This window comes from Aedes aegypti, chromosome 2 (genome assembly GCF_002204515.2).
Source record: "Aedes aegypti strain LVP_AGWG chromosome 2, AaegL5.0 Primary Assembly, whole genome shotgun sequence".
NCBI classification, from domain to species: domain Eukaryota; kingdom Metazoa; phylum Arthropoda; class Insecta; order Diptera; family Culicidae; genus Aedes; species Aedes aegypti.
Window position 1 is genome coordinate 387864245 of NC_035108.1, and position 27342 is coordinate 387891586.

Sequence of the window (27342 nt, forward strand, 5' to 3'; positions counted from 1 at the left end):
AGATGATAAGGAGCAAAAATACGGAACTTACTAAAGCCTTATGTCACTATTATTTTTCTGTCTAGTCGCTAGCAGCTCTTAGAATGAGAAAAGTTTCTCTAAATATTTTGGCCAGCCAGATTCTCCAAATATCCCTTAGTGTAGCGTCTGTAGTCTGCACGTGTGAACTTTGAGGCCCCAGACCTGTTAGAGGCGTATCAGCTCGCGCACGGTGTAAGTGTTTTGCCAATCGTTCGCCCACGGTTGGCGTTGAAAGTCTTTTTTTCAAGTGGTGAGTAGGTAATCGAGGAGAAAAATATCAACACATAATTTGGGTACTTCTTCCAGCTAAACGAACAAGCTTTTTAACCTAAAAAATCCGGACGAAACGATGTTTGTGCTGCCATGTTTATTATTGTGAGATGGTGTTAGTTTTTTTTTCGGCGGTGGCAGTTCCTACAAAGTAGTTTCAATTCACAGAATTGCGCCACAGCACGCGTGAGTTTCGATGGCGCTTAAGCGTGTGTACACGCAAATCGTGTTCTTTAGCAGTTTGGCTTCTTGTGAGGAAATTTACGACGTGTTCGTGGTCGCAATCGAGAACGAGGGGTTGTGGCCGTTTGTTGCATTAGTTTCCTCAAATGATGCCGATGTTTACATACGATCGTTTTAGAGTTAGTAGCGCATTTAAACGACCAAAATAAAATAAAAAAAATAATCAGGAAACCACGAGGAATCTAATTAATGACTACTCGGTATTGTTATAGAATTACCATGTTTAAATTCTACACCATTCGCAAATCAGGCAATACCTTTTTTGAATTCTAAGTCTGTGTTAAACGTACAAATGAGACTTGTTTGTTGGATGGCATTCAATCCGGACTATCGACACATTTATTTTATTCTTGCATATTTTATTCTTCAGTCGTACTTTTCTGGGGCACTTAGAATGATCTGCATCTGTTATAGATAGAAGCGTAATCCTAGACGGCATTATCAAACATTTAGATGTGAGATTTTGGAATGAACATTGGACGGAAATCTGAAGGAATCCTAGACCAAGGTTTTCACGCATTCCAGGCATGGGCGTAGCCAGTATTTCCATCAGAGGGGGGCCAGCGACCTCATAAGTTTATTCACGAATTTCGAGCAAAACGATTGTTAAATACATCCTCGCAACATTTTTGCATGAAAAGTTAGAATTTGTTTTTTTTCCCAAACATCTCGCTAGTACTCCTCTAATGAATCCGACAGTAGATCGCCTTGAACAATGTTGAGGGATTCCTGTGGAGATTTTTGTAGGATATGTTTTAAATTTCTCCTTCGGGTAATCTGAATTTTTCAAGGAGTACTTCCAGAAACTCCTCAATGTACTTTAAAACGTGATTGTTGTAAAGGCACAGTGCATGAGTTCATGAGTTTTATACTACACTTTATACTTTTTCATGTGTAGCAGAGAATCCTCGCAAAATAGCTCCAATTATTTTATATATTTTCCTGGATTCAACTAAGTATTTTTATTAGAATTCAACAAGTAATGCTTTCCATTTCAAAACGGATGCTTCCAAATATTTTCTCTTGACTTTCTTCAGGAATTACACCAGAAATTCCTCTCAGGTTTGGTTCAGGGGTACAGTCAAGAAACATTTTATGTTTTTTTTTTCAAGGAATTGTTTCAAATTTCAACTAACTTTTTTTTGAGATATTTCTTCAGACATTACTTCTGGATTTTTTTTCCAGGATTCAGCAATAAACTTTTCCATCAATTCCAACGAAGATGATATCAAAAGTACTTTCAGAGATATCTATGAAAAAACCTCGAAAATCTCGTTAGTATTCCCTTCAGAAATACTTGGAATTTATTTACACAATCTGAAAAAAGAATTCTCCAGAATTTCATCCAGATACATCTAGATAAATTTTCCCAATAATGCTCTAAAAATTCATCCAGTTGTTTCTTGAAGAATTTTACTTCAGTTATTTTTTTTTCCGAAATCCAACTGGAATTCTTTTAGGAAATCCAACGGTTTTTTTTCTAATATATCTGACAAAAGCAATACGTTGAAAGATTTCTTTTAAGTATGCACATGATGTCTTCGTGTTCTTAGAGAAATGACATTTAAACCTGAAGTGAACTTTATATAAAGATGTTCATTTCAAATTGTATAAATGTACAATTTTCGTTGGAATTGAATATAATGCAAAACTTAATTGATTGAAATCGTTAATGAAGTCATCAGTTTCATCTGACTTGAATTTGCATTTTATAGAATTCCAATTTAGTCTGACCAAATATGTAACTTTAAACTATCATTCCATTACGATTTCTTTTTCACTTGGTATGACACTATTATAATCATCAATGTGAGATTACATATGAGTTCATCTGATGTAGATATAAAATCATACAGGGCACATCGCCGAACGCAACACAAACATAAAAAGTGGAATTCATGAACAAATTGACTTACCGGTAAAAATAACATCACTGTTCAACAGAAGCACAATGTCATCACGTTGCATAAGTATTTTCGTACGATGTCTTTAATAAATTGCTGCACTTCGTTTCAACTGCAAACGTTAACTCGATAAAAAATGAAACCTTCCGTGTCGCACTGGCTCATTTGCAAAATGACAATTAAGTTCGATTACATTCGAACATGATGCTCTACAGTGTTTCATTTATATTTGCTAAAAGGCCGAGTCAAGCAACTAAGAATGTGCGGCATAGTGGTAACGTATCTGACAAGTGATCCTAAGGTCAGATGCTCGAGGCTTGTTCTAGTGATATTTTTTTTCTTTTTATTATATTTGTTTGTAAAAATTAAGTCATATAAACTGCCATTGTGTATTGCAGTTTATGACTTAATTTTTACAAACAAATATAATAAAAAGAAAACATGAAATTACAGTGAACGCCAAACCAAATTGTCTGAAGTTGTATTGACCATGATAAATTCTCTAAAATGTACATATATGGCCTCCAGAATTGTGCGAATAGAGGGAATTCGTGCATTTAACACAATCTGTTTTTACCGAACAAGTGTTCACTTTCTTCACTTGCAGTCTCAGTTATGTGAACAAATTTGCTGGCTGGGGAAGAAGTTCTGAAAAATCTCTAAAATTATTTCTAGTGTACCAGAAATCCTGTTTGAAAATGTGGATGATTCCTTAGAAATGATATGAAACTCTTCATATGTAAAATCACAGGATTAATGATAGAAAAAGATCTAATCAAATCCATCAGAATTACCTGGAGAAATTTCTGCAGGAATCGCCAAAATACTCTTTTGGAGTAATTCCTAGAACAATGCTGGGAAATATACAGGGCAAATTCATATAAAAATTCTAATGAACAGAAGTGTTCCGCAAACTTGTTTGACAAATCTCAACAGGTAGCTATTCCTGATGAAATTCCTAAGATATGTACCTAGTATATAAGAGCTGTTTATGGCAAATTACTTTAAAGATTCCCTGGAACAATTTTTCGAGCAATATCTGCCTAAGACAGATGCAACTATCGCAATTATTCATCGAATCCTTGAAAACCACCTAGCATAATTATTGTAGGAATCCTTCGACAATCTAAACAATTTTTGGTGGACTTGCTGAGAATAATCATAAAGAATTATGTATATTATGGTGTAAATTCTTAAAAAATTCAAAAACCTCAATAAAAGACATATATGTAAAAAGCCCTGGGCAAAGTTCTACAAGATGCTCTTAAATAAATAAATGTTTTATTAGTCTTAAGTTGATTCTATTCAGGATTCCCGAGGAACGATATCTTGAAATAAACCCTGGGATAGTTATCGAAGAAATTATTTGTAAAATCGATGTCATGTGCAGACCCTTGGAAATATGTGAAGCTATTTTCGATGAATTCCTGGATGAATTTGTTTAAAGATAACTTGGCATAATTCTTTTGATTCCATACTTTTTGGAGAATTCCGCAAAAGATATATTGTGGACTCTGGATAAATGCCGAAAACAAATGTAAATAAATTCAAATGCAAGAATAGTTTCTGTAGGTATTTTTTTTTTTCCATCGGCTACGGAGAGGCAGAAGTCTGATTGTAACTTGGACTCCAAGAATTAGCCAAAACAAATTATCATGCCACAATTTAATATAGATATTAATACAGAAATAATCTCCGAAAAATTTAACTAATATGTTAATCTTCGTTGCAAAATAATTGACTTCGATTTTTCTTTCCGTCGGTCAGGGGAGGGCAACGGCCCCAACTTACCCCCCTCTGGCTACGCCCCTGAGTCCAGATCTTGATTATTAAAATTTCGAATAATACTAGGTGGAGGTCTGGCAGAATTCTCAGAATGATTTTCATATAATACTAGAGACGCGCAAGAATTAAGAACGCCACAAGTTTTATGTGGTTTTTCTCAAAATACTTTGTTTTTTTTTAAGGAACAAAAGTTTTTTTTTCGATGCCTATACAGTATCAAACGTGCTGCAACTCCATCAGAGTTTGATTGAGATATTTCACTCATCAAAACTGCCTTCTTAACAGCTATGTACATGTTAACTTTTTATGTTTGACTAATGTGTTATGTTGATGAAGTTTTGATATATATATGATGTAAATTATGTTTAATAATTCTTGGGGCATCAATAAACTATGATACTCGCCTCGTGGATGCAGATGGAATTTATTATATTGACGTAATAATAACTTATTTCTTGTTTTGTGAAATTTACAAAGGTTTGCGTCCTCAATAGTTTTGAAATCAGGGTCGGGGTTATCAATTCTGGCAATTATTTGATTTTGATCACTGGTTAAATTTATGAAAATTTGTGGTGTGTCCAGCAGTTTCTTACCATGTTTGTTTTTGCATTATAGTATCGAAACTTATAATGTTGTTTATATTTGTGAATATAATCAGACGGTGTATCGTTTGTATATCTGGTTAAAATCCATCATAATTTATTATTATAAAAATATATCGTCTTGCTCAAACCTCATTATTATCATCATCATCATCATAAACCTGAGCATTTGTCTCACAGGGTCCTAAAACAGGGTTCCTTGATGTCGATTAAAATATCTTTGCAAACATATTGTATGATTTCTAAAGGGTCTATCTCAAAATCCAGTAGTTTTTCGATTCCTCCAAAAAACTAATGCTTCATTTACTGACTTTAATGCTATTAATAGTGCATTTTAAAACGACAAAGCACTAAATTGTATCTTTGATTTGGTCCACGTCCGCGGTTCATAAGAGTTGGGTAGGCGTGGCCTCAGTTAGTTTTTTTTTATGTGTTCCAATTGTCACATATGCAAAAAAATGTACTTAGTTTAACAAGCTTATCAATTTAAGTATTTGAAACGATACTTTCTGAAATTCAACTCAGCCAAGCGCTTCTACAGAGTTTTCTGCAGAAGCTCTGTTGAAATTGTTAGCGAAATCGTGCACAAATTTGTCTTGGAATGCACTTGGGGATTGTTCCATTATTGATACCAACAGAAGAGTTTTCAGGCTTCTCTTTATGAATATTCCAAATTGTTTCAAATTTCTCCTTAAATCTTCAAGGTCTTGTGCAAACTATTTTACATTCTAGGGGGAAGATTTTTATTAATAAATACCTTGCTAAATAACTTTGAAACAATCATAAAATGAAGACAATTTACACCGTCTTCAGCCAAAGGCTGCAAAGACTGAACATTCACGAACATTAGGCAACGGACAACACGGAACACCCAGTAGCCCAGTGATGAATTTTCCGTTTGACGAAAAGTTTCCACCAACTGGAGCGGGAATCGAACCCACGCTTCGTGGCACAATACGCCTAAACGATTGACGCCGCTAACCGCACGGCCACGAAGCCCACAAAAAAACATGAAAACAAATCTAAAAAGAAATCTTAGCGGAAAACAGTTAGGTAAATCTAAAAGATGTTCTGATAATTCTTCCAGAAATAAAAAAGCTAGCAATCCAAAAACTTTTTAATGAAAGGTATAAGAGGTATTCAGGAAATTTTCCATTGATTGCCCCGGAAATGTTTTCATAAATTGTAGCAGAAATGATTCCAGGAATTTTTACCAGATAGAATATTTATTGGTTCACTTGATCAATATTGTAGCAAGAACTTAACAAGACGTTTCTCCATGATTTCTTGTGGAAATTCTTGAAATAATTAATTCAAAATTTCTGGAGTACTTAATAATCGAGAACTCCACCAAAAGGTCCTGGGAAATACAGTGATACCTCCATGAGTCGATGTTCCATGACTCGATATCGACTCATGGAACCATACTAAAAACATAATTACATGGTTACTATGATGGTCCCTAGAAGGAGCTTTCCAAAGAATTGCTGTTCCATGACTCGATATTTCCATGAGTCGATGGTCCCTTCAATATCGACTCATGGAGGTTTCACTGTATATCAAAATTTTTTTCCAGAGCTCAATCCAATGACAATGGCAACACGATCATAAAATTCTAACATCTAAACCTCACTAATTTAGCATGCGTCGAAATCATGTAAAACAAAGATTCAATTTGTCCACCTAATCTAATTACAAAGTATATGTAATGTACAAATGACGAATGAAGTTTATGTTTTATGCACCTATGAATGATGATAGCAACTTCTCCACATGCTCCATGCAGTCGGTCATGACGACAAACAAAAAAGTTTGGATCCAGATTTCAAATAAGTTTTAGTGATTCTAAGTATGACATTTCCTGGAATTTCGTTTCCAGTATCTAATGCATTCTCTGGCGGAGTTCTTCAAGAGATTTTTTAAGCAATTCGATAGAGGTTTTTCGAGAAATTTTCGGTTGAGATCAAGAAGTCTGGGAATGATTTTCAGTGGGAATCCCAGGACGACTAAGTGAAAACTAGTAAAGGAGTTCAGCAAGCACTTAAAGGACGAAAATAATTAATGAAGAAATTCCCGTCGGAATTCTCAGAGGAATCTCTTCAAAGCACATGATTGAATACATGAAAAGTTCGTGAAAAAATTAGAAAGGACATACAATGTGATCTTTTTTTGCTAGAATTCTTGAATGATTGACTGGATTATAAGAAGAATAAATCTCTTTCGTAGCGAAAATTGAAATTTACAAATACCACTGATATAATTATCACAATAACAAATATATAAAATCAATACAAATCTGTTGAAACTACGAAATTTACGAAAATTGTAATTATTGTGACCGACATTACATCTGTAAAACAAGTATTTCCTAGGCCCCCCCTAGCTACGCCAATGCTTATCAAGTAAGCGATCGTTAACTGAAAAATGAGAATTGTTGGAGATTCTGCCTGGGAAATTTCGGCTACGAAAAACGTTTCCGTACATCTGCCTGAACAATTCCAAAAGATAGACTTATGGTTGCACTCGCAATTTGCGTACGCAAACCTTTTGGTATCTTCATTCACTGGACAGACATTACGTGAGAAGAACCTTCGTAAATCATGCATTTAGCATCCATGCGGCAATGTTTTGTACCGTGACCCCAAATCTGGCACCGACGGCTTTCAGCGGGGTTCTGAAAAGTTCCTCCAGGTTGCTGGAAATGTTCTCATGTCACACGGTCATCGAACAGAAGTTTTGCTTTTTCTAAAGCTTTAATATTATTTAGATCTTTTTTGTTAAAGTGAACTAAATAATATTCTTGAGAAAGCCCTTTCCGATTTTTGGGTGCTCTTTTTCATAATGATTACTTGGACTGGGGAAAATCCAAGAAAATCATTTATTCCATTTTTGATCTCTTAAGGAGATATATAGTCACTTGAAGACCTTTCGAAAAGACTTTGAACAAACGTTCAGTTTTGTCGTCATAAGTAAAACATTTGTGCTTTTTCTTTTCAAGATGTTTGAGAAGAAGTTCTCGAGCTTTAAGAGTTTGCAGCAAAATTCGGCAGTCTCGTCTCTTTGCGATATGGAAAGAAACCTAGATTCCCCTAATGGAGTTCATGATCTCCTGCCTTTTTTTTTGTTTCTTTATTAAGGTGTGGTAAAATTCACCTTAATAAAAAAACAAAAAAAAAAATTCTGCTTAAATCCTCCAAATTGCGAAATGCTGACCACGATAGGCGGCACTCTTTGTTTCCTCACTTAAATCAAAAAGCCTGGGCTAGAGGCTGCTTCGATTTGGTGTTCGCAAAATATGTCTAAAGCATTGAACTGATTGCTCATTTCGATGCAATTATCAACATTATCCATTTCACCCTTGGAAGAAAGTGCGCATTCCAGAGAAACGTCCTCTCTTTCTTCCATTCTTTCCAAGTTTAGTGACAGTTTTAAATACCGCACTTTTTGGAAGGAAGTTGTGTGTTCAGAGATTCATCTTTCCTTTTGTTCTTAGTTGCAACTATGTTTAGTGAATAAACGAAAGGAGACGTGGCCTACTAAAAGGTTTTCTTCACAAGACGGTGTCCATGAAGGATTACCACCACTACCTTTCACTTAAGTCCATTGAGAAATCGAAAGCTTGGGTCCAAACAAGGATCGTAAAGGGATCGATAGTAGAAAAATAGTACTGAAAAGTACTGTTTTAGTAGCACTGAAAAGTACCGTTTTTAGCATCGAAAAGTACTGTTTTATTGCTTTAGGTAGTTTTTAATCAAAGTTCCAAGATCAGAGAGAATTTGTGTACGCGCAGCACGAAGGTACGATGCGCACTGTTAAACTTCCAATATATTTTTTCCAAAGTACGAGACATGTGACTTGGTCCACTTGACCTTAACAAGGACTATGTAAGCTACACAATATGAGATTAAAAAGTTGAACGAAGTTGGAACTACACTTTACAAAAAAACAGTTGAAGCGAATTCCGGACAAGGATGAAAAGCAGGCTTAGTTCCATTGGGAATGTAATAGATGAAGATAATTATTTACTGTGTCACCACTATAATCCCATCACCTGAACTCAACTCACATACTACATCCCACCCATTGGATGCCGAGCTGCTCAAACATTCCTCACACTACTTTGCGATCGCGTCCACGAACGACGTTCGCGGCGTCCATCCCAAATGTCCGTCTCCGTCGTCCCAACAAACACTCGCATTCACATCGCATTCGACGTCTTTTAGTATGTATGGATGGTTGTTCGCGCGCGATATACCTAGCCACAATGAGCCGCAATTACGACGGACCCAAAGGTAGTCAGCGCTCAGCTCTCCTCCGTCGCGGATTTTATCGTTTTATTTTGCTCTGCCATTCAAACGAATCGACGACTACGCGACGACGACGACGATAGCCAACCACGCGATGATTGTTCAACAACGACGCTGGACGCGTTCCTTCGAGTAGCCGCATACCAAACTAGACGAGTGACTCAAAGTACCAATATACGAGGTAAGGGATTCTCATAATTTTGTATGTTTTGTGAGAAAAGGAAAACAACGCATAAGACAGTTATGAAGTTCACTTCAAATTTTATGGGAGTGTCAATGATTTTTCAAGGAATCTGGACTTTAAACATTCACACCATAATACTGGGTGAAGCCAATTTTAACAGCAAGATCATCAATTTTTATACATTTAATATAGTTGTGTTTAGAAAATTTCGCTTAAAAAATTAGACTACATAACTAATCCATTACCTTGCATCCAGGTACTTTGCAATTGACTAACGAAACAACAGCTGGAACCACTCAAGACGCCGTCCATGTCTTACTTGGCTGCTGGAACGTGTGGCAATTTAGATTGGGGAATTGGAAGATTTTATATGTTTCCTTCGACTGTTGTGTTGTGCCTTGATTATTACACACCACTTAACGGGGGCCACTGTGTTGTATTTTGTGTTTCCTTCTACTACTCAGAGGAGGTACGTACGGTTCGTATACGTAAATATCTCCGGTGAATAGCAGTTAGTAGTGATCATCGGGATGCCGGACAAGCTAGATCAGTAACTGTTGTCGTCGCGAGTTTTTTTTTTTTTTTGAGTGAATGCTTTTGTGATTGAGAAAATCGCGCATTTGGACGAAAATCGATTTACCGGAAGAGGTTTAAGAGGTTGATCTTAACGCCCGCTCGGTGCTTGTACACAGCTCTGAGGTACCGAGAAGTGCAATCGCACAAACAGCCGAAACGAACAAAGGCGCGCACAAAAACAAAGAAAACAAAACAGGTGAGGATCGCGTTTGCGACGGACGACGCGCGAGAAAGTGTTTTGTGTGTTTTTTTTTCGTATTTCGTTGGTGTGCACAGTGGTCTAAAATGCAAGAAAGTAAAAATATTTGGCGTCTGAAATTAGTGAGGAAATCATCTGTGAATCACCATTCGCTAAGTTTCACTTCTTTCGAGCAATCTACAAAAACTACAACTTTTTCATCACTCAACAACCCAGTACGCGACTTCGACAAATTCAAATCTATGACAGAAGGTCTTAACCAATACGTCGAAAGAACAGAAGGTTGAAAGACTAAAGGTCGAAGCGAAAAAGACGGGACAGAAGGTCGGAAATCTTTTTCCAAAGACGGAAACATTTTTCCAAAGACAAACATTTCCCTCCAAGCAAATCATTTTCGACCTTATGTTCTTTCAATCTTTTGACTGTTTGCACTTTTGACCTTTCGTCTTTAAATCTTTACCCTAAACCCTATACCAAATATTCAATACACTGATAAAAATCCACACGCTCGATCTGTGTGTTTAAAATTATGGATCGATTCATGAACGTCCATATTGATTTGCTATGATTTTCTTGCAAACTTCGTGTGTGTTACACATTAAATTCCTGTGTTTTGCTTCATGGATTGATTCATCAACCGACAACAGGGATTCCATATTTTTTCCACATAAGTTCCCGAAGCTTTCTCTTCAGATTCGTATGTGTCAACCTATGGACGCATAGATCATCACTCCAACACGGATTCAGTGTGTTTTGCTTATGGTTACCTTGTGTCATAATCATCATGTTCAAGTTGGTCTATTAATTGATTTGCGCAATGAGATTGTTATGATGAAATCCATGAGCTATGCTATCGATTTCCATGTTCAAAGCTTCTAAATTGTTTGTGATCAACCCATGGGATGCATAGTGAACTGAATTGCGGTTGGACCTCGTGTCGAACGACAGTCATCATCATGCTTCCAAAGAGAAGAAGCAAATTTTGAAGCTGAAAGTGTTAGATGGAAATTTGTGAATTCGATTTTTCTTTTATTAGTGAAGTTGATCGATGTACGAAAGTTCTACCTTTCTATAAGAAAACATTGATTATAATGTATAGTTTAGTAGAAAAATCGGATTCCACTAACAGATTTTCCTGGCTTTCAGTTTCGAAAAAAATGGAATATGCTTATCCCTGGCTTCCCAAATTATGGATTTGCGGCGCCCCGCTTGTTGCTGGCTCACGGGTTTGAAAAAAAATCAAGAGAGCTTGCGACAAGCAGAGGAGCCTCGGATCCATATTTTGGGGAGCAAAAGTTTTTCTACCAAATTTCTTCTTTCAGTCCCTTGACATTTATGTTCTATCACACATGACTATCTAAAGCTACTACATTTCGAATTAAATAAGCAAATCAGTTGGTTTTCATGATTTAATATTTGGAAATTCATGTTTGTTTCACATGACAACCTAATGTTGATACACATATTATTATACCGTGAAATCAACGATGAAATCCATATGGCTACCACACTCAAATCATGTGGTTTTCCTCATTGCGCAAATCTATAAGTAAAACACACGACCTTGACGTGTAGATTTTTCTCAGTGTACTTTGTTGAATACCTGAAAACATCGAAGGCCAACATTTTCTATACTAAGACTAAAGAATAAGTAGCGCTCAAGACGCTTGGTTTCCAAACTAAATGCAATTTTTAGTAGCAGAATTTCTGGTAAACCGTCAATATTAAATGTAGTTTATAATAGGACCGAAATTTTCTCAAAAAGTTTGGTTGTATCAACAGCAGATTAAACTTTGCCTACTCTCATTTTATATTTTCACAAAATGTGATTTTTGGAACATTTTTGGGAAGTTCATTAAAGAAGAATTTATACTTAAAAAATCGAATCATGTAGTAAATTATTTAATTAAGGAATAAACGAAAACCGAATGTTGTACTATGCAATTTAATTCCACTAGATTATGTATCCTTTGGCAGATACGCGTATTTCAAGCTCAACTGTAAGGCCGTTCTTCGGTGTCGTGTACTAGAGTCGAACTCGTACAGCAACTTGGCCCGACAAAGTACAGCAATATTTTCACATTTTGACACCGAGAGAGTTGACGATCGTGTTTCTTTTTGCGTTTCAAACCACTGTGATGTGCTGAAATCTCTCTTTCACTTTGATTCGGCTTCAGCTTGCTGGCTGGCATTTGCAAAAGTCACGCTCGGTTGGGCGGACTTGCCGTTGCCGTAATAATGCGATTCCGATCTTTGTATTGCATATAGCAGCCTCAGCATCACAATCTTGGCTCGTAAACATCACACGGAGCAAAGATTGCAAAATTGGCTCCTTTTGGGGGTGTGATGGAGGAGGCTTGTCGCGGCGAAGGGACGATTTTGCACTCATCAACGCGATCGATCCAGATGTAAAACCTTTACCGGCACAGTGGTTCTCGCGGGGTTTTGTTGCACGGGCCATACAAAAAGTTTGAGATTCAGTTTGAGGTTATTGAATCATTTTGGATCATGTATATTCTTGGCATGAATCTTCATATGTTGATGAGTGTTTGGCATAGAAAATGCGAAAAATAAAATGAAGCTAGAATATTGTACCCTACGTTCCTCTTTTTTTGTCTAAATAGCCGTAGACCAAGACAAGTCCAAGACGAGGCCATCAGATCTAGGGGGAGGGAGGAGGTGCATGCCTCCTTGGCATTGGAAGTGGTAGATCGTTAAGGACAAGCATAATTTTCCATTATTTGTTTCGATAATATTTATGAACATTAGCGTACCTTTATACAAATGTTAGACACCTTAAAGGTGTCTCAAATCGTTTGTTAAACTTTGTTTGAAACTCTATGGCACTTTTACGTACCGTCGTCGGGGTGAAATTGGACCAACAATGCGTCAGTTTTAAACAACTTTCGCAATTTGATTTGAAATGTTCTTCTAAATATGAGGATGTGTTCATGGGTAATGTATTTGCAATAGCTGAACAAATAATTGAAATCGTTTGTTTTCCTTTGAACAGAAATTGTATAAATTTGGCCCAATCTCACTCCTTCGAGGGGCTGACTTTGGGCCTACCAACTAGAATTGGTACTTATTGACAACAAATCAAGAGAATCGTCTTCTGCTCAAGTTTTATAAAGCGTTCCAATAACAATTGATATCATGGACATGAATATCAGAAAAAAAGGATGTATCTACCTTGAAGTGAAATATTCTATGAAACCTTAAATGTAACAATTGATGGGATTAGAAGTAAAGGGAAAAATGAGTATCCCAGTGAGGCATAATGAGCAAGTCTACAAGTAAGTTGTTGAATATAACTTTTAAACGGTCAAGTGTTTGTTGAACAATTCACAAAAAGTTGAGAGCATAACAGCGTTGAATATATCCTACGTGTTCAACCCTGTTATCATTTGTGAAGTAATATGACATTTCCGGTCATCGATATCACGTCACCGATTTAAGAGACTAACGCAAGTTTTATCTATTTTTTCATGCAGGTAAAGCAACGTCTTCTAATCGCAATTCACTTTAATGCAGAACTATGATACTCGACTGGTAGGATTTTAACTGTGATTTTATGGCTTTCGCAGAATAGGGAAATCAAAACGGAAAGTTTTGTTTGCCCGATGTTTCGGCACTCTGTATTTAGCCTTTACCAAGGGTGAAACATTTTAAAACGAAAAACGGTAAACGGTAGACAGTTTTACCCTTGATAAAGGCCAACTACAAAGTGCCGAAATGTCGGGCAAAACAAAACGTCTCATTTTGATTTCCCTAGACTGCGGAAGCCATAAAATCACAGTCATGCAGAACTATCTAAACTGAAAAAGATGGTTCGTTTGAAACAAATCTCTGAACAGAATTGATATATAGCTTATATATTTCTCATACACATACATTCTCCAGTAACAAAATTTATTCGTAGTAGCATTTAATATCATTGATTTTTATTTTTTTTTCGTTATTTAATCCAAAAAAATCTTGGCTTGTTTTAAAATTCGTAATCATACTCAACAACTTGGAAGGCTTGATTTTCTTATTACCAATAAGATTACCAATGGTTCAACCGAATATTGCCAATACTGAAACGTACTTCGTTCAATTTCCGAATTGAGAACGTAAAGGACAAAACAAGGATTGGCAGTATTAGACATTTTAAAATTTATTGCTTAACTTCATTCGGAATCAAAAACATAAGTGTTGAATTTGTTAATCATATAAATGCAGGTTTAAGCTGCGATCAATTATCGATTCTATCAAATTTGAACGATTATGCTCAAAAGAGATCAATTGTTTTTGTGCTATTTTTCACATAATACGATGTAGCTTATCATAGATGTAACCTTGGTTATAATATTTAAAGATGAACAAATCCCAAACTCTGAAATAAGCTATCGAAAATGATGACCAAAGGGTTGGATCCTTGGTGATTTAAGAACTACTCTACTGATATCTCGTTTTAATGTCTTAAATGTTTTGATCCATAAGAAAATCTATCTCTAGTTTATTTACTTCATGAATTTTTGGTAACTTACCTGGCAACATTATCTGCCATCTTACAAATTTTGTATTGATGGCCTTTAAAGGCTTGACGAACTGCTCTCGTATATTATGTATGTCGAGTGGACTACTTTTTTCCAAATTACCAATTTTATCCATGTTTCAGACCAAGTAAAAATCAAGTAGACACAGAGGTATTACGGGAGTAATTACTGAAAAAAACCTCAAAGACCCATGAAGAAATAATGCAATGCAAATAGGCATGATAAACATCTACACACTTCTTGTTCATGCTAAGAATGATTAATTATTTATGAATGTATTACAAAATGTTCGATTGTATTTGAATTAGAATCTCAAGAAGTTGAAAAAATCTGTTTTCTAAGTAAAATTAATAGATAATTCAAGACAAATTTATTTGAGAAAATCGAAAATCACTATCACCAAAGTTTCTTAAAATATACTTTAAGAAATGCTTATTGAAGTAGCGGGAAAAGTTTTTGATTTTCCTCACGCCATTTTGAAATATTACGCTTGAAAAACACTTCAGAACATAGTCAGATGTAGAAAAAAATTATGTTCCACAAAGTTTGCACATTTTCTATAATATTCAATATAATGTCGATTAGTGGAAGAGTGTAAATGAAATTTGTAGTGACATTTTCACATCGATTCGGGGCAAAATGGTCTGTAGATTACTGGAAAAAGATTTACGTGTTGAAAGTATAGGAAAAACTACGATTAAATTAGGATGGCATTACAGGCGGAATTTCTGGAAGTTTGAATAAAGAAATTTTTGGAATATCGAGGAGGAATCCTACAAAAATTTCTTGGAGAAAATTTGACAGGAAAGCTTCATTCTGTCAAATTTTCTCCAAGAAATTTTTGTAGGATTCATAGTTTTGAAGAGAAGTAGCTAGAGCTAACAATGCTCGCGTCAATGTGGGCTTTAAAGTGCAAGAATAGTGTGGCAAGAATTCTTCTCGGTTTTTTCCATGCATTGAGCTTGAGCTTGAGCTTGGTGGGCCGCCCGTGGTTGCTACTCCAGTATCGCCAGATCAGCTGCACTTACACAAGGAACCAACCGAATAACTGCTTGGGACAAACAGACACCGTCAGTGTATAAGTGCTGGTGATCTTCTAATTTTTAGGCAACAATGGTGCCTGCCATGTTGTTTAATGCAGACCAATGAGGGGAAGGAGGAAGAATTGATGATGCATTAAACTGGCTCCCATACCATATATACCACTGCGTCTACGCCAGTTCATGCGGAAGTGTATGAGTTGGGGGAAAGGCATGGCAGAGAGGTTTGCTCTTTGGTTAGCAGACTGCCTTTGTATCAGGCGTAAGGGAAGGCGTGCTATAATGATGATAGAGTGGAATCGTAGGAAAACTGTTTCTTGTCCGTCTCTGGTTCTAGGCGTTTGCTATGAACGAATAGGATGTGAGTGTGTTAGATTGAGAGTGGAAGATAGAAGCAAGTGAAATATAAAACTACTAAGTACGAGAAAAGGGCCTGGGATTGAAGCAGAAGCGGTAGTCATTAGACCACCAACCCTGTCCCTTTCTCGGTTTATTCCATGCATTGAGCCATAAACTTTTTGTTGACATACAATATTGTTTGAGAATTTCCATGGAAAATTCGGACTATGTTACCTTAAAGCACCATCTCTCGGGTTTGGCTCAGAACACCTCGAGATGTCAAGTGTTTTTGACAGAGAAATGACCAATACAAACGATGAAATACTAATCTATGGAATAAAAACTACTCATTTGACAAAAAACGATTCAAAGTTTTAAAATTGAAAATAAATATTTTTTTAAGAAGGTTAAAAAAAATTATCAAATTTGCAATCATGGAGGGTGGTTTCATGAAACGAGAAGTACAATATGCATAAAAATTGTGTTTTTGTAGGTTTAGATCAGTGATTCCCAAAGTGGGCGTATTCGCCCCCTGAAGGCGATTTTCTAGTCCAAGGGGGCGAATATTTGTAAAACAGAACTTGAGGAGCAAAAATACAGAAAGAAGCGAAAGAGCTAACATGAGAGTAATTATAAATAATTATTCATAATGTTTGGAAGAAACACATAAGTTCATAGAAACTTCTACTAATGCATCTGCAGGATAATCAATTCCAAACTAATCTATTTCCAGATTGTTTTTTTTTACTTGCTATCGTTTGTTGCATTAAGCACGTCATTTCAAAATTATGATGGGAAACACTTGATGATTGCAAAATAAAATGTTCGTGACACGTATACAGTACACTTTTTTATATTAAACTTTGGGAGGGATTATTAGAGTATGTTTAAAACTACAAATGAACTTTAACACTTCACTTTTTGCAAAAAAAAAAAAAATAAAATACTAAAATCACTAAGGTGAGCAAATACCTTTAAACTCTAATATGTGTTGCTTATCTTGACAGATAGGCCTATTTCGTCTGCGACTTACAGACTTCTTCAGTGTCGAGTGCTCGACTTGACGTATACAGATTTTTCCATAACAAGTGAGTTTTAAGAATGATCGGTAATTGAGAATCGGAACGATAAATCATAGGGAATATTGAAAATACAGATAACATGTTTTGGAAGTACGAAACTTGTATCTGAAAATATTAACGAAATTGTTCCAAATGCCTAATATTTTATATCAGTCATTTTTTGTATGGTTACTTCAAAATCAGGCAGCTTATTTTTCTTTGCTTGGTATCCAGATTTTGAAGACAAAAGAACTAGTACCAGTACACATTTGGATATTTCGGTTGCACGCATTCTTATTAGTTTTTATGGTACAAATAATTTTATAAAAAATAATCAGAAAACTTGGCAGGCAAAAATGGGGTTCCAACGAAAAAATCCACTCAGTATCGACGACGAAAACATTTTTTTAAAATGCATCTGAAGAAATATCAGAGAAACGTTGATTTTGAACCTTCAGAACATTAGTAAAATCTGAGTTTTTCTTAGTATTAGAGAACATACTTATTGTATTTATTGCAGTGATAAATAAGTTGAAAAACTGTTTAAATTTAAATATGAGGACTGTGACGAACGTAAGGACTGTTCATTTTATAAAGTGGACACTTTGGACATGCAATGTCTTTTTAATTTATCAATGAAATCGAAATCGGTTTTCTGTACATCGTTTGACTAATATTGTACAATGCTGTGGTAAAAAAAAAGTTACCAAAATAATATGTTTTCACACTAATAAGGCACAACGTTTAGAACGGTCGATTTTTGGAGGTTATCAAAATCAAGGATTATTAAAAATCGGTAGGACAATTCGACAATTTATATTTTTTATTTTCAAAAAATTGTTGTACTTAGAAAGCATCATCAATTAGAAACTTGCTAAAAAATATCAAGTTATTTTTGGAGAAGCAATTTTGCAGATATCATAAAATCATTTTTTATCAATTTTTATTTAAAGAAAAATATCTTAAATTTAAATGGAACTGATATGAGTAGAATTTTAAGGTTTAAAGTACGTCCAGACGGAATTAATAATATGGTATTTATAATAAAAATAACTTACGCCTTCATAGAGTTGCTGATTTAGTCCCCACGTCATATTTTAAGCACAATAGAAAAACAAATAATTTATTTTCATAAGACCACTCAAAGCACAATGACAATCATCAAGATTGGGAACACTGCTTGAATTAAATCAAATTTATTTTGCATTTATTATTTTCAGAATGTGTTATTCTGAGACTACCTATCAAAATATTTTGAGAAAAACGCTTACAGTTTGCTCTAGATCAATAAACATGCGTATATAATTTTAAAAGTATGGGATTTTCAATAAAACGACCATAAAGAGTAAAATTGGTACCCAAGAATGCGGTTAAAACTCAAGATTTTGCTTTTTTTTATACATATATAGTTTCTTTAGTAATCTAAACCAGTTTTGAACACGCTTATTACTTTACTTTTTTGCTGGTAGTAAAAAGATGGTGTATCAGCAAATTTGACCATAAGGAATAGATCACTAAAGTGACTCAGCATCAGGAACCGATGGAATATTATTGATGTTTTTAAAAGCTCTACCTTAAGTTGAATAGTAAAGGATACCAACATACAATTTGTTCATTAAATTTAGGATTTTTTTCATGCGAAAAATAATGCTTAAACTTGACGAACAGTTTTTCTTAGGAGTTTTTGCAAAAACTATTTAGTTCTTCAACCGAAAGCATTTTGTCAGTTTCTGTATTTTCATAACATTGTAGAATAATAGTTGAACGATACACAGAAAACCGTTTACGATTTCATTAATAAATAAAAAAGATATAGCATAAACAAGGTGTCCACTTTATAAAATGAACAGTCCTTAATTTGTAAAATACGAATAATAATAACTTCGAAACCAATGCATCTATTCTCTTCAGGTTTGTTTTATTTAATAAGTAATAGTACCAAATGTCAAGCGTGTGAATAAAGACCTTTTCAACTCTGATTATATGTGACATTAGATCAAAGAGAGCGTTTTAAAATTTATTTCGCCAAAGTGTAAATAATTGTCACACAATGTACAATTATTTTGAAACAAATACTCAAACTCAAACAATGAACTAAAGGAAAGAGATACAGCACATTGAATTTTCCAAATTTAGATCGTCACACTCTTCATTTTTTAGGGTTATGGATAAAGAAATCAAAATTACCGAATCATATTGCACATTTCAGATTTGAATAGATGAAAGTGGATCGAAGCTGTATCAAAAACCAATTCAGTAGCTTGTGATACACGCAAGATAATGTTTAAATTGCTATTACAGTCGACTCTCCTCATCTCGACATCGAAGGAATCGTCGAAATAGGTAGAGATGGAGACAATGAATATTTTTTAATTTATACCAACCAGCTCGTTGATAACCGAATAAAAGGAAAAATAGTAAACAAACAGACGTCTTCTTGTGCTAGTTCTCCTTGAATCGCGAAAATTTGATCTAGTATCCTTTGATAATGGGCTTATCGAGTAACGGGTTGAAGAACTCATCTACATAGGGAAAGATATTGAGATGTGGAGAGTCGACTATATAACATACTGTCCAGTAAATCGTTTTTAATCATTTTTGGTTATCGGTACTTAAGGACATGCAAATCGAGGACCATTTTTGGCATACACGCAGTGAACTGGACTATTGAAAACCATACGTTTTGCCTTACGAAAAATGGAACGATTTTTGCAATACAAACGCTTTATGTAGGTATCGTTTTTACATCACCCCACAAATAAACATTTTAACATTTAGGTTGGACAAGGTTATCTCTACCATCTTATGAAGTACGATGCATGCTCATTAATATTCAAACATTGAAGAAACGTCGCGAATTTGCAATGGTCTCGTTCGTAAACGATATAGTTTCGCATCGTATTGACTCGATGACACTTTTGTCAAAATTAAATTATGCCAAATTCGAGCATTTAAATCAAATAATGTCTGTTTACAATAAACAATGCGAAAACATTGACTTTACTATGACGAAATCAAAACTAAAACAAAAAAATATGTCATATCAAAATTTGAACAAGATAACGTTTTTAAACTATATAATATTGAGTTTAAAATTGTAACAAAATGGTCTACTTCTGATTGACGACATGAAATAAATAAAAAGGCGTTGATAGGCGGGTGGTTTACGCACGGGCCTATCAGTCGCAAGGTTCTTGGTTCGACTACAGGTAGCCGTGGAAACGTTTTTTTTATTTTTTTTTTAAATTTTGGTTTCATAAGGCAAATCTATGAATTTCAACCCTATTTCTTGTGACGAATTTTAATAAGGGGTTCCTGTATTTCGGTAGTCCATTTGCTCGGGGTTCAAATATGTTGCATAAGCAGATATGTTCAAAACTTTTGATAATTTCTCCTAGTTTTGGTACGCTTTTGATAAAATATTTATCACAAGTTCGACACAATATAAATAAATAATTTTTACTGAATCACAATATTCAGAACTTAGCTTTTAATTTATTTTTGCTCGTAGATTCAGAATATGCACAAGACTCAATACCCCTTATTACTCCAGTACCCTTTTGTGCCTCATCCAGACGTATCAATCCAATACATATAAAATTCAGAAATATCACATATTAGTGTTTTCAGTATTTGTTATTTAGTTTTGAAGTTGTTTTTATAGGTATGAAGCTGAATTGTCGTTTGAGATTCAAGTTTTCTGTACAAAATGCATTTGAATTATATATTTTGAATATAAAAAAATCGGAGGGGGTTGTGTACAAGACACGATCGCATGACGTTAACTACGCCAAGTGATTTTTTGCATTTGAATTTTAGTCGATTTTCATAGTTGCAGCCTTCCTTTAGTTCAAACTCTAACATAATATCGTGACGGTCGCAACATTTTAGATTTTTAATTGACACCCAGTATATTGCCGTAAGATGTAGTTAACATCAAAAGAAGAATGAGCGAAGAAGCAGAAAATGGTCTCCTTTTATAGTGTGCTTCTCAACCCAAGAATCGTGGAAGACAATATGAACGAGTTTGGTTGCGTAAGAAAGGGGTGGACATTTTCCCAATTTTCGACAGTCTATCGTCAAAAATCAAAAGTTTTCTCTATTTGAGTAAAATGTTGTATAAATTTCCGACCGATTGGTGAAAAAATATTGAAAATCTACCGATAAACGGCTGAGTTATTACCATTCAAAATCTTAAATAATTTCGTGACGGTCGCAACATTTTAGATTTTCAATTGACACCCAGTATATGGCCGTAAGACGTAGTTAACGTCAAAAAAGGATAATCAGTTCAAATGTTTATTAGTGATGTTTTTTGTTTTATTAAAACAGATTAGATGTATCATATAACGCCTCTTTTTGAATTACAAAAAATTAAACATTTCAATATTCAAAAATGCTTATCAAAATTGCAATATTGAAAAATGCTTGCAGAATACATTTTCTTAAAAGGAATATATTTCATTTATCTCAAAACACTATTGGAAAAATAGAAATTCGTTTAATTTTTCTGAAATTCAACTAAATGCTGTTCTGTTGTGAAAAACTGAAAATAGTTAGACGTTAGTTCCATGAAGTTACTTGATGCTCTTTCTCTGACATTCTGGAAGGGCCTTCATTAGATTTTTCTTTTTGGGAACCCAGTGCAGCCCTGTTGTTTGAATTTGAGTATTGTTTTTTTTTTTTCACGATACTACTGATCGCTCATGTCACTAAAATCCCTAAATTCAAACATTATTTTTTTTTGAAAAGAATACTTCCAGTTGCAAACCGTGAAGGACCCAAGCCTTATTTCAAGCCGTGAAACAGTTTCTGTTCCATTTTGAATGTAATGTAATGTAATTCCTCACAGCTTTAGGCCCATTAGGGACAAAAACAGACTACAGATTTTCAAACTTCCTTGTAAAAATTTGTTCCAATAGCAAATTCGGTTTTCATCCCATTAAAAATATGGTCTTAGACTAATGTGACCAGATGTGTCCCGGAAAAAATCCGGGACGCTTGTCAGATCTCATCCCCAATAAAGCGCTGCCTATGTTTGATGTGTAATTTAAATTCATATTCAATCTAAGACATGTACTACATACTAAGATAATTGAAATAAAAAGTATTAACACTGTACTGTCAAGTTAAAAATTGCTCTGTCCCGGATAATCCGGGACGTCTGGTCACTTTATCTTAGACTCTATGTTCAACCTCCAAATTCCGAACCATCTCTGCTCTAGTTGTGATTTCCGATCCAATCGTTTGCCAACCCCTGGCCGCGCGCCCCCTTCGAAGGCGTGTGTATCGGAATTGTGCACAGTGAATTAATTATCTAATTTTTCCCTCTAATTTTAGATTACGATTCGACGAGATTGGCCATGATCTGTTCACGGATTCCGATAGTCTGTCGTACGCGTCGCTGAGTCGATCCTCGTCGCTGATCCAGTTCGAATCGTTGGAGCGCCAGTTGCTGCAGAATGAGTCGGTGGCCGTCGCGTCGGCACCCCTGTCCGGATCGTCGCCATCGCTGTATCAGTGTGCTGCTGTAGGGGTGGTGACTGAGGGGGCGGGGTCCACCGCTGAGGGTCTTAGAAGTGCGATTGTGGTGGGCGGTGATACGGTTGGGTTCTACTGCAGCCCCAGCAAGAAAGGAAACCTACTTACGGCATCGAATCTGATTCAACAGCAGGGAAAGTTAGTGGCCGGTGGGAATGCTGTGGGGGCGGGTGGCAAACAACAACCGGTGCTGAATACAAGTGATTCTGAGCTTTACTCGTCGTCTAGTGTGAGTAGTTCTAGCAGCGGAGGCAGTGGAAGTAGTTGCAACTATGCTAGCGACGAGTGCGATTTGAACAATCACGATAATACACCAAGCCCTAGTGAGTCGCAAGTGGCAAAAAGTTCTTCGGATGAAGCGGACGGATTGAATCGGTGTCCCCAGAGGTGCTCCGAACGACGTCGATCGTTGAATCAGCTCCGTACGAAGAATTCCATCGAGAGTCTAAGTGAAGATAGTGGCTATTGCGATCATTTGCATTTCAACATGAACAATCTACGGGTTAAGTCCAAAAGTTGGACCAATTTCGGTTCGGCTGAAAATGTTAACACGTTTATGGAGCCGGTACAGTTGGATTATTTCGAGCAAAGGCATGTTTCTTTCCACCAGGAAAACCGCCTTTCTACGGTGTGCGACGTAGACGAGGAGGAACACGAAGAACACAGCGAAATGGGAACGAAAGGCCAAGAAGTTCACCGCATTAAACACTGCAACAGCGAGGAAAGTCTATCCAATAAGTACGACCGTAACAAGCCAGAACATTGGTTTGCCGCGAGCGCCGCGAAAACCAATATTCATAATTGTACAAAAATAGATTTAGACGCAAGTAAACATTCGCGCTCGACGGGTGCAGGCGAGCTGCCGTTCGTTGTAACGACCAAAGTAATTCCCCCATCGTCCTCCTCATCGTCTTCAGCGTCAGAATCAGCAGCATCAACATCCTCGTCACGGCACAATTCTATAGATTCACTCGAGATACATCCAACGTTGTCGTCAGCGACAACAATTCTAGATCGTCACCATCGGGCCGAACCGAAACCTAAAAATAGTCATCATCGTCGCCAGCAGAGGGATGACATAGAGCACCAGCTTGCCGTTTCACGAAAACGACCGCGACCACAGAACCAACAGCAGCAGTACCGGCGTCGTAGAATCATCATTTCGGCCAGTTCGCCCGATCTATTCAACGGTGATCAACATCGTTTTCGCGCTCGTAGCCGGAAGCAAAGTCAACGGAAGGTTAGCGACTTCCTGGAGTACGGTGGCGTCAATTTCTCAGTGTCCAGTGTGCCAGAGTGTTTGAATTTGTGCGGGAGCCGAGCTCCGTCGGAGTTTGAAGGACATTCCGATTCGGTGGACTCGTTCGAAGTATGTGAATCCGGTACAAGTTCCGGTAATTATTGTTCGTGGAATCAGGGCCAAGAATCGGTGGCCAGTAAGAACTTCAATTTGTACGATTTTCAAGAAGAACCGGTCATTCCAACAGTAGTGAAAAGTGTGAAAACCGTGACGTTCGAGCCGGTGACGAAGCCACGGGTGAACATTCGTGCAAGTTACGCCAATTTGACGGTGCTGGATTACGGTGATGAAGAAGACGGGAAGCAGTATTATTTAAATAGGAACACATTTAGAACGAGTAGTGGAACAAGACTGGGTGGAGGCAAAGACATGGCAGCTAGTTCGTGGAATCCGAAGAAAACTTTCGACGAGGGAGACGAAGAGGACAGGCTGTTTCCGGTTGACGGCGACGAAAAGAACGCTTTCAATTCTCTTTTGGACGAAATTTCCGCTCACTTCGATCGCAATCTATCGATCATCAACGATCAAGCAGAAGCGTACGAACCAATCGCAGCGTTTTTGCACGAACAACGATCGGCAGCGGCACAGCCATCGACTTTCAGCGCGCTGGTCGCGTCCCCACCGCAACCTCCCCCGCGTCGAACGCAAATCAAAACAAACCCCCACCACTCGACGCCTCCGGTTGCTGTGCGATCGCCACAACCCCCACCGGAAACAGGCAACCATAGCCGAAGGACCTTCGATCAGGATCCGACAAATCTGGTCACCTGCTACGCTGCCAGCTTAGAACGTTGCACGTTCGATCCGACTGAATCCACCCTCAACTTATATAACGGCAGCAACCAAGCAAGTGATCTGAATATTAATCATCCAAGTGCTGTACGCAGCTATGCCCCGGTGGTAGTAGCCAAGCGTGAGTTTGTCTCGAGCACTCCGAACCTAAATTACTACCACGGCTGCAGCGACGACGAAGGTGGCCTAAACGCCCACCACAACTCGCTCAAGAATGTCAGCTGCCTTGAAATCGGTGCAACTGGAGATCTTACCTCCAGAAGCATTGGCATTCTCACAGCCGCCTCCAGTTCCAAATGTGGCCTGTCCAAGGGCGTCAGTTTCTGTCCGATTGTATCGGAAATCATCTGGAAGGATAACTCATCCGACGTAGACCCAGATGACAACGCCAGCGTAATCTCCAATCAGGACTTTGAGATCGATATCGATGACGAAGATTTCGACCAGGATGACTACGATCACGCCAACCTGATCGCAACCCAAACAAACACCCTCATCAACTCCAACAGTGTGGAAACGGGCCTGTGTGAGCTAATAAATCACGCTGATTCATCATTCATCAATTATCATCCGAACGCCGACGGTGACAATCATCGTTATCATCATCAACCGCCTCGTGTGCCGACTCCGGACTTCGACTACAACGATCACTTCGCACTCGATGACATCACGATGCACGAACCTCTCTCGCAAGGCACGAGAGAGCGTGCCGAGAGCGGCGAAGATCGGAGTGAGCGAGACAGCGCTAGGTGCATCGGCAGCGTAAACAATGAGATCGGACACGACGACGTCGCCAGTACGAAAGTGATCATCGCCGAGAAAGGTTCCACGATGGCGTCCGCGATCGCGAATGGGGTTGACGCTAGCAGAAACATGATCGCCGCCGAATCATCGTCGTCATCAGCAAATGCGGAAAGTGCACCCGCTCCTCCTGAAGTTAATGATAACAGTGTGCCACAAGTGCAGCAAAAGTTCGTTAACAATAATAACAATCTGATAAAGAACTTCAAGAATGGAAAAGCGGAGAAGAAAGGGAAAACGTTCTTATCGCGATTGTCTTCTGGTTTCCGATTTTCATTCCGTGGCAAATCGAAGAAAAACAAAGATGGTGCAATTGGGGCGTCGAATGGGAAGGTTGGCAGCACTGCCTTCGGTAATGATAACAGACAATCGTCGTCTGCAGTGAAAATTAAGGAGTCGGGCAATGATAAAGTGGTGTCATCTGATTTTATCTATATTCCGTTGAAGGATCCGTTTGCAAAGCAATCGGATGGGATTGATGGTGGGGGTAATAGTGAAGAAGATGTACTGGATGCGGAAGAGTACTATTTGCGTCAGTTTGCCAGCGGTCAGGATGAGACCGATAGGGTTTACAGCAGTCCGAATGAAAGTGATGTCACATTCCGTTCGGATTCGTCGTCGATTATAAATTCGACCCCAACTGGCACAGCTTCAGGTGGGGTTCAGGTTGGTGGTCAACAACGAAACCACGTGTTGAGCGGGAAACCACCCTTGCCGAAGCAACCCCCAAGGGTCGTTGGTGTGTGTGCGAAACGTTCTACCCCAACCGGGAGATACGCGCATGCCCAGCAATTACGAGCCTCGTCGACTCCACCGAGAACGGAAATCGATCCGGACGAAAGCCACGGCAACTATTACCACCAGTACACCAACGACACTGATACGGGCTCGAACGGTGGTCAGGCTGTCGAAGGATCGTTATCCGCGGCCGTCGGTCGGTACAACAGTGCTAGAACCAGCAGCAGCAACCAGAAGCAGCATCAGTTAGTCGCTGAAAACGCTAATTACTTCAATCACATCATGGGCAGTGAGCAGAAAATTGGTCTCATCGAGACAAACTTGGATACGCACGAGACGGTCATATCGGGCAAGACCCGTTCGCTGATGGAACTTGGCGGTCCGTCTTCCCACATGCACCAACTGCAGGTGCATCATGGCGGAGGCGGAAACCAAATGGGTGGTGATGGAGGTGGCGGGGGTTCAAAACGGCTGGGCGGTGGCGTTAATGGGATTAAGGACCGCCAGACGACAGCCACTGCCAACGAACCCGGAAGGCCACACAAGAGCATGGAGTTTCTGCTGGATAAGGAAAATCATCGAAATGTTTTGGTAAGTACATACCTACTGGTGACTAGACATGAATGCACTCTCTTCCATTCGAGCAACGTTTAGTGTGAATGGGTGAAATTTACCGTTGGCACCTACTTTTTCCTTTGTTCGGGGCTGGAGCATGTGGTGTGCCCCTTCATACGAGCCGCGATGGTGTGTTTTTATGACCGGAATTGATTAGTTCCGCCGCAATAACCCGCGGGATGGTCGCTACTGTTGCTGTGCACTTGGCACTTGACTTACACACAAAAATCAGACCCTCGTAGACACAGGGCAACAATACATCCTCCAGCTGAGGGGGGCACTTGATTCGATTGTTTGGGTTTCGGGGGTGCAGTTATGTGTTGTAGGAGAAAGTGGTCATCAATGGAATGGGGCGGTGGGAGATAAAAGAACTTGAACTTCTGATTTTGGGAGACTCATTGAGTTTTCCCATAGATCATATATATTTTTGGAATCTATTGAATATTTGACAAAACTATTTGCATTTCATAGATTGTATTTTAA

General features: G+C 37.7%; 1 protein-coding gene across 4 annotated transcripts in view; it reads left to right on the forward strand.

The window, feature by feature from the left end:
* The window catches only part of LOC5564557, a 487044-nt gene that overhangs the window by 159153 nt on the left and 300549 nt on the right, over positions 1-27342 (forward strand). For 3 of the 4 annotated variants that reach the window (XM_021846959.1, XM_021846960.1, XM_021846961.1), the window contains exon 4: positions 22413-26835. In XM_021846959.1, coding sequence (XP_021702651.1) covers positions 22413-26835 — 4423 coding nt within the window. Of the gene's footprint in view, positions 1-9834; positions 10089-22412; positions 26836-27342 lie in introns of those variants that run through there. The other variant, XM_021846962.1, reaches the window with a different exon arrangement.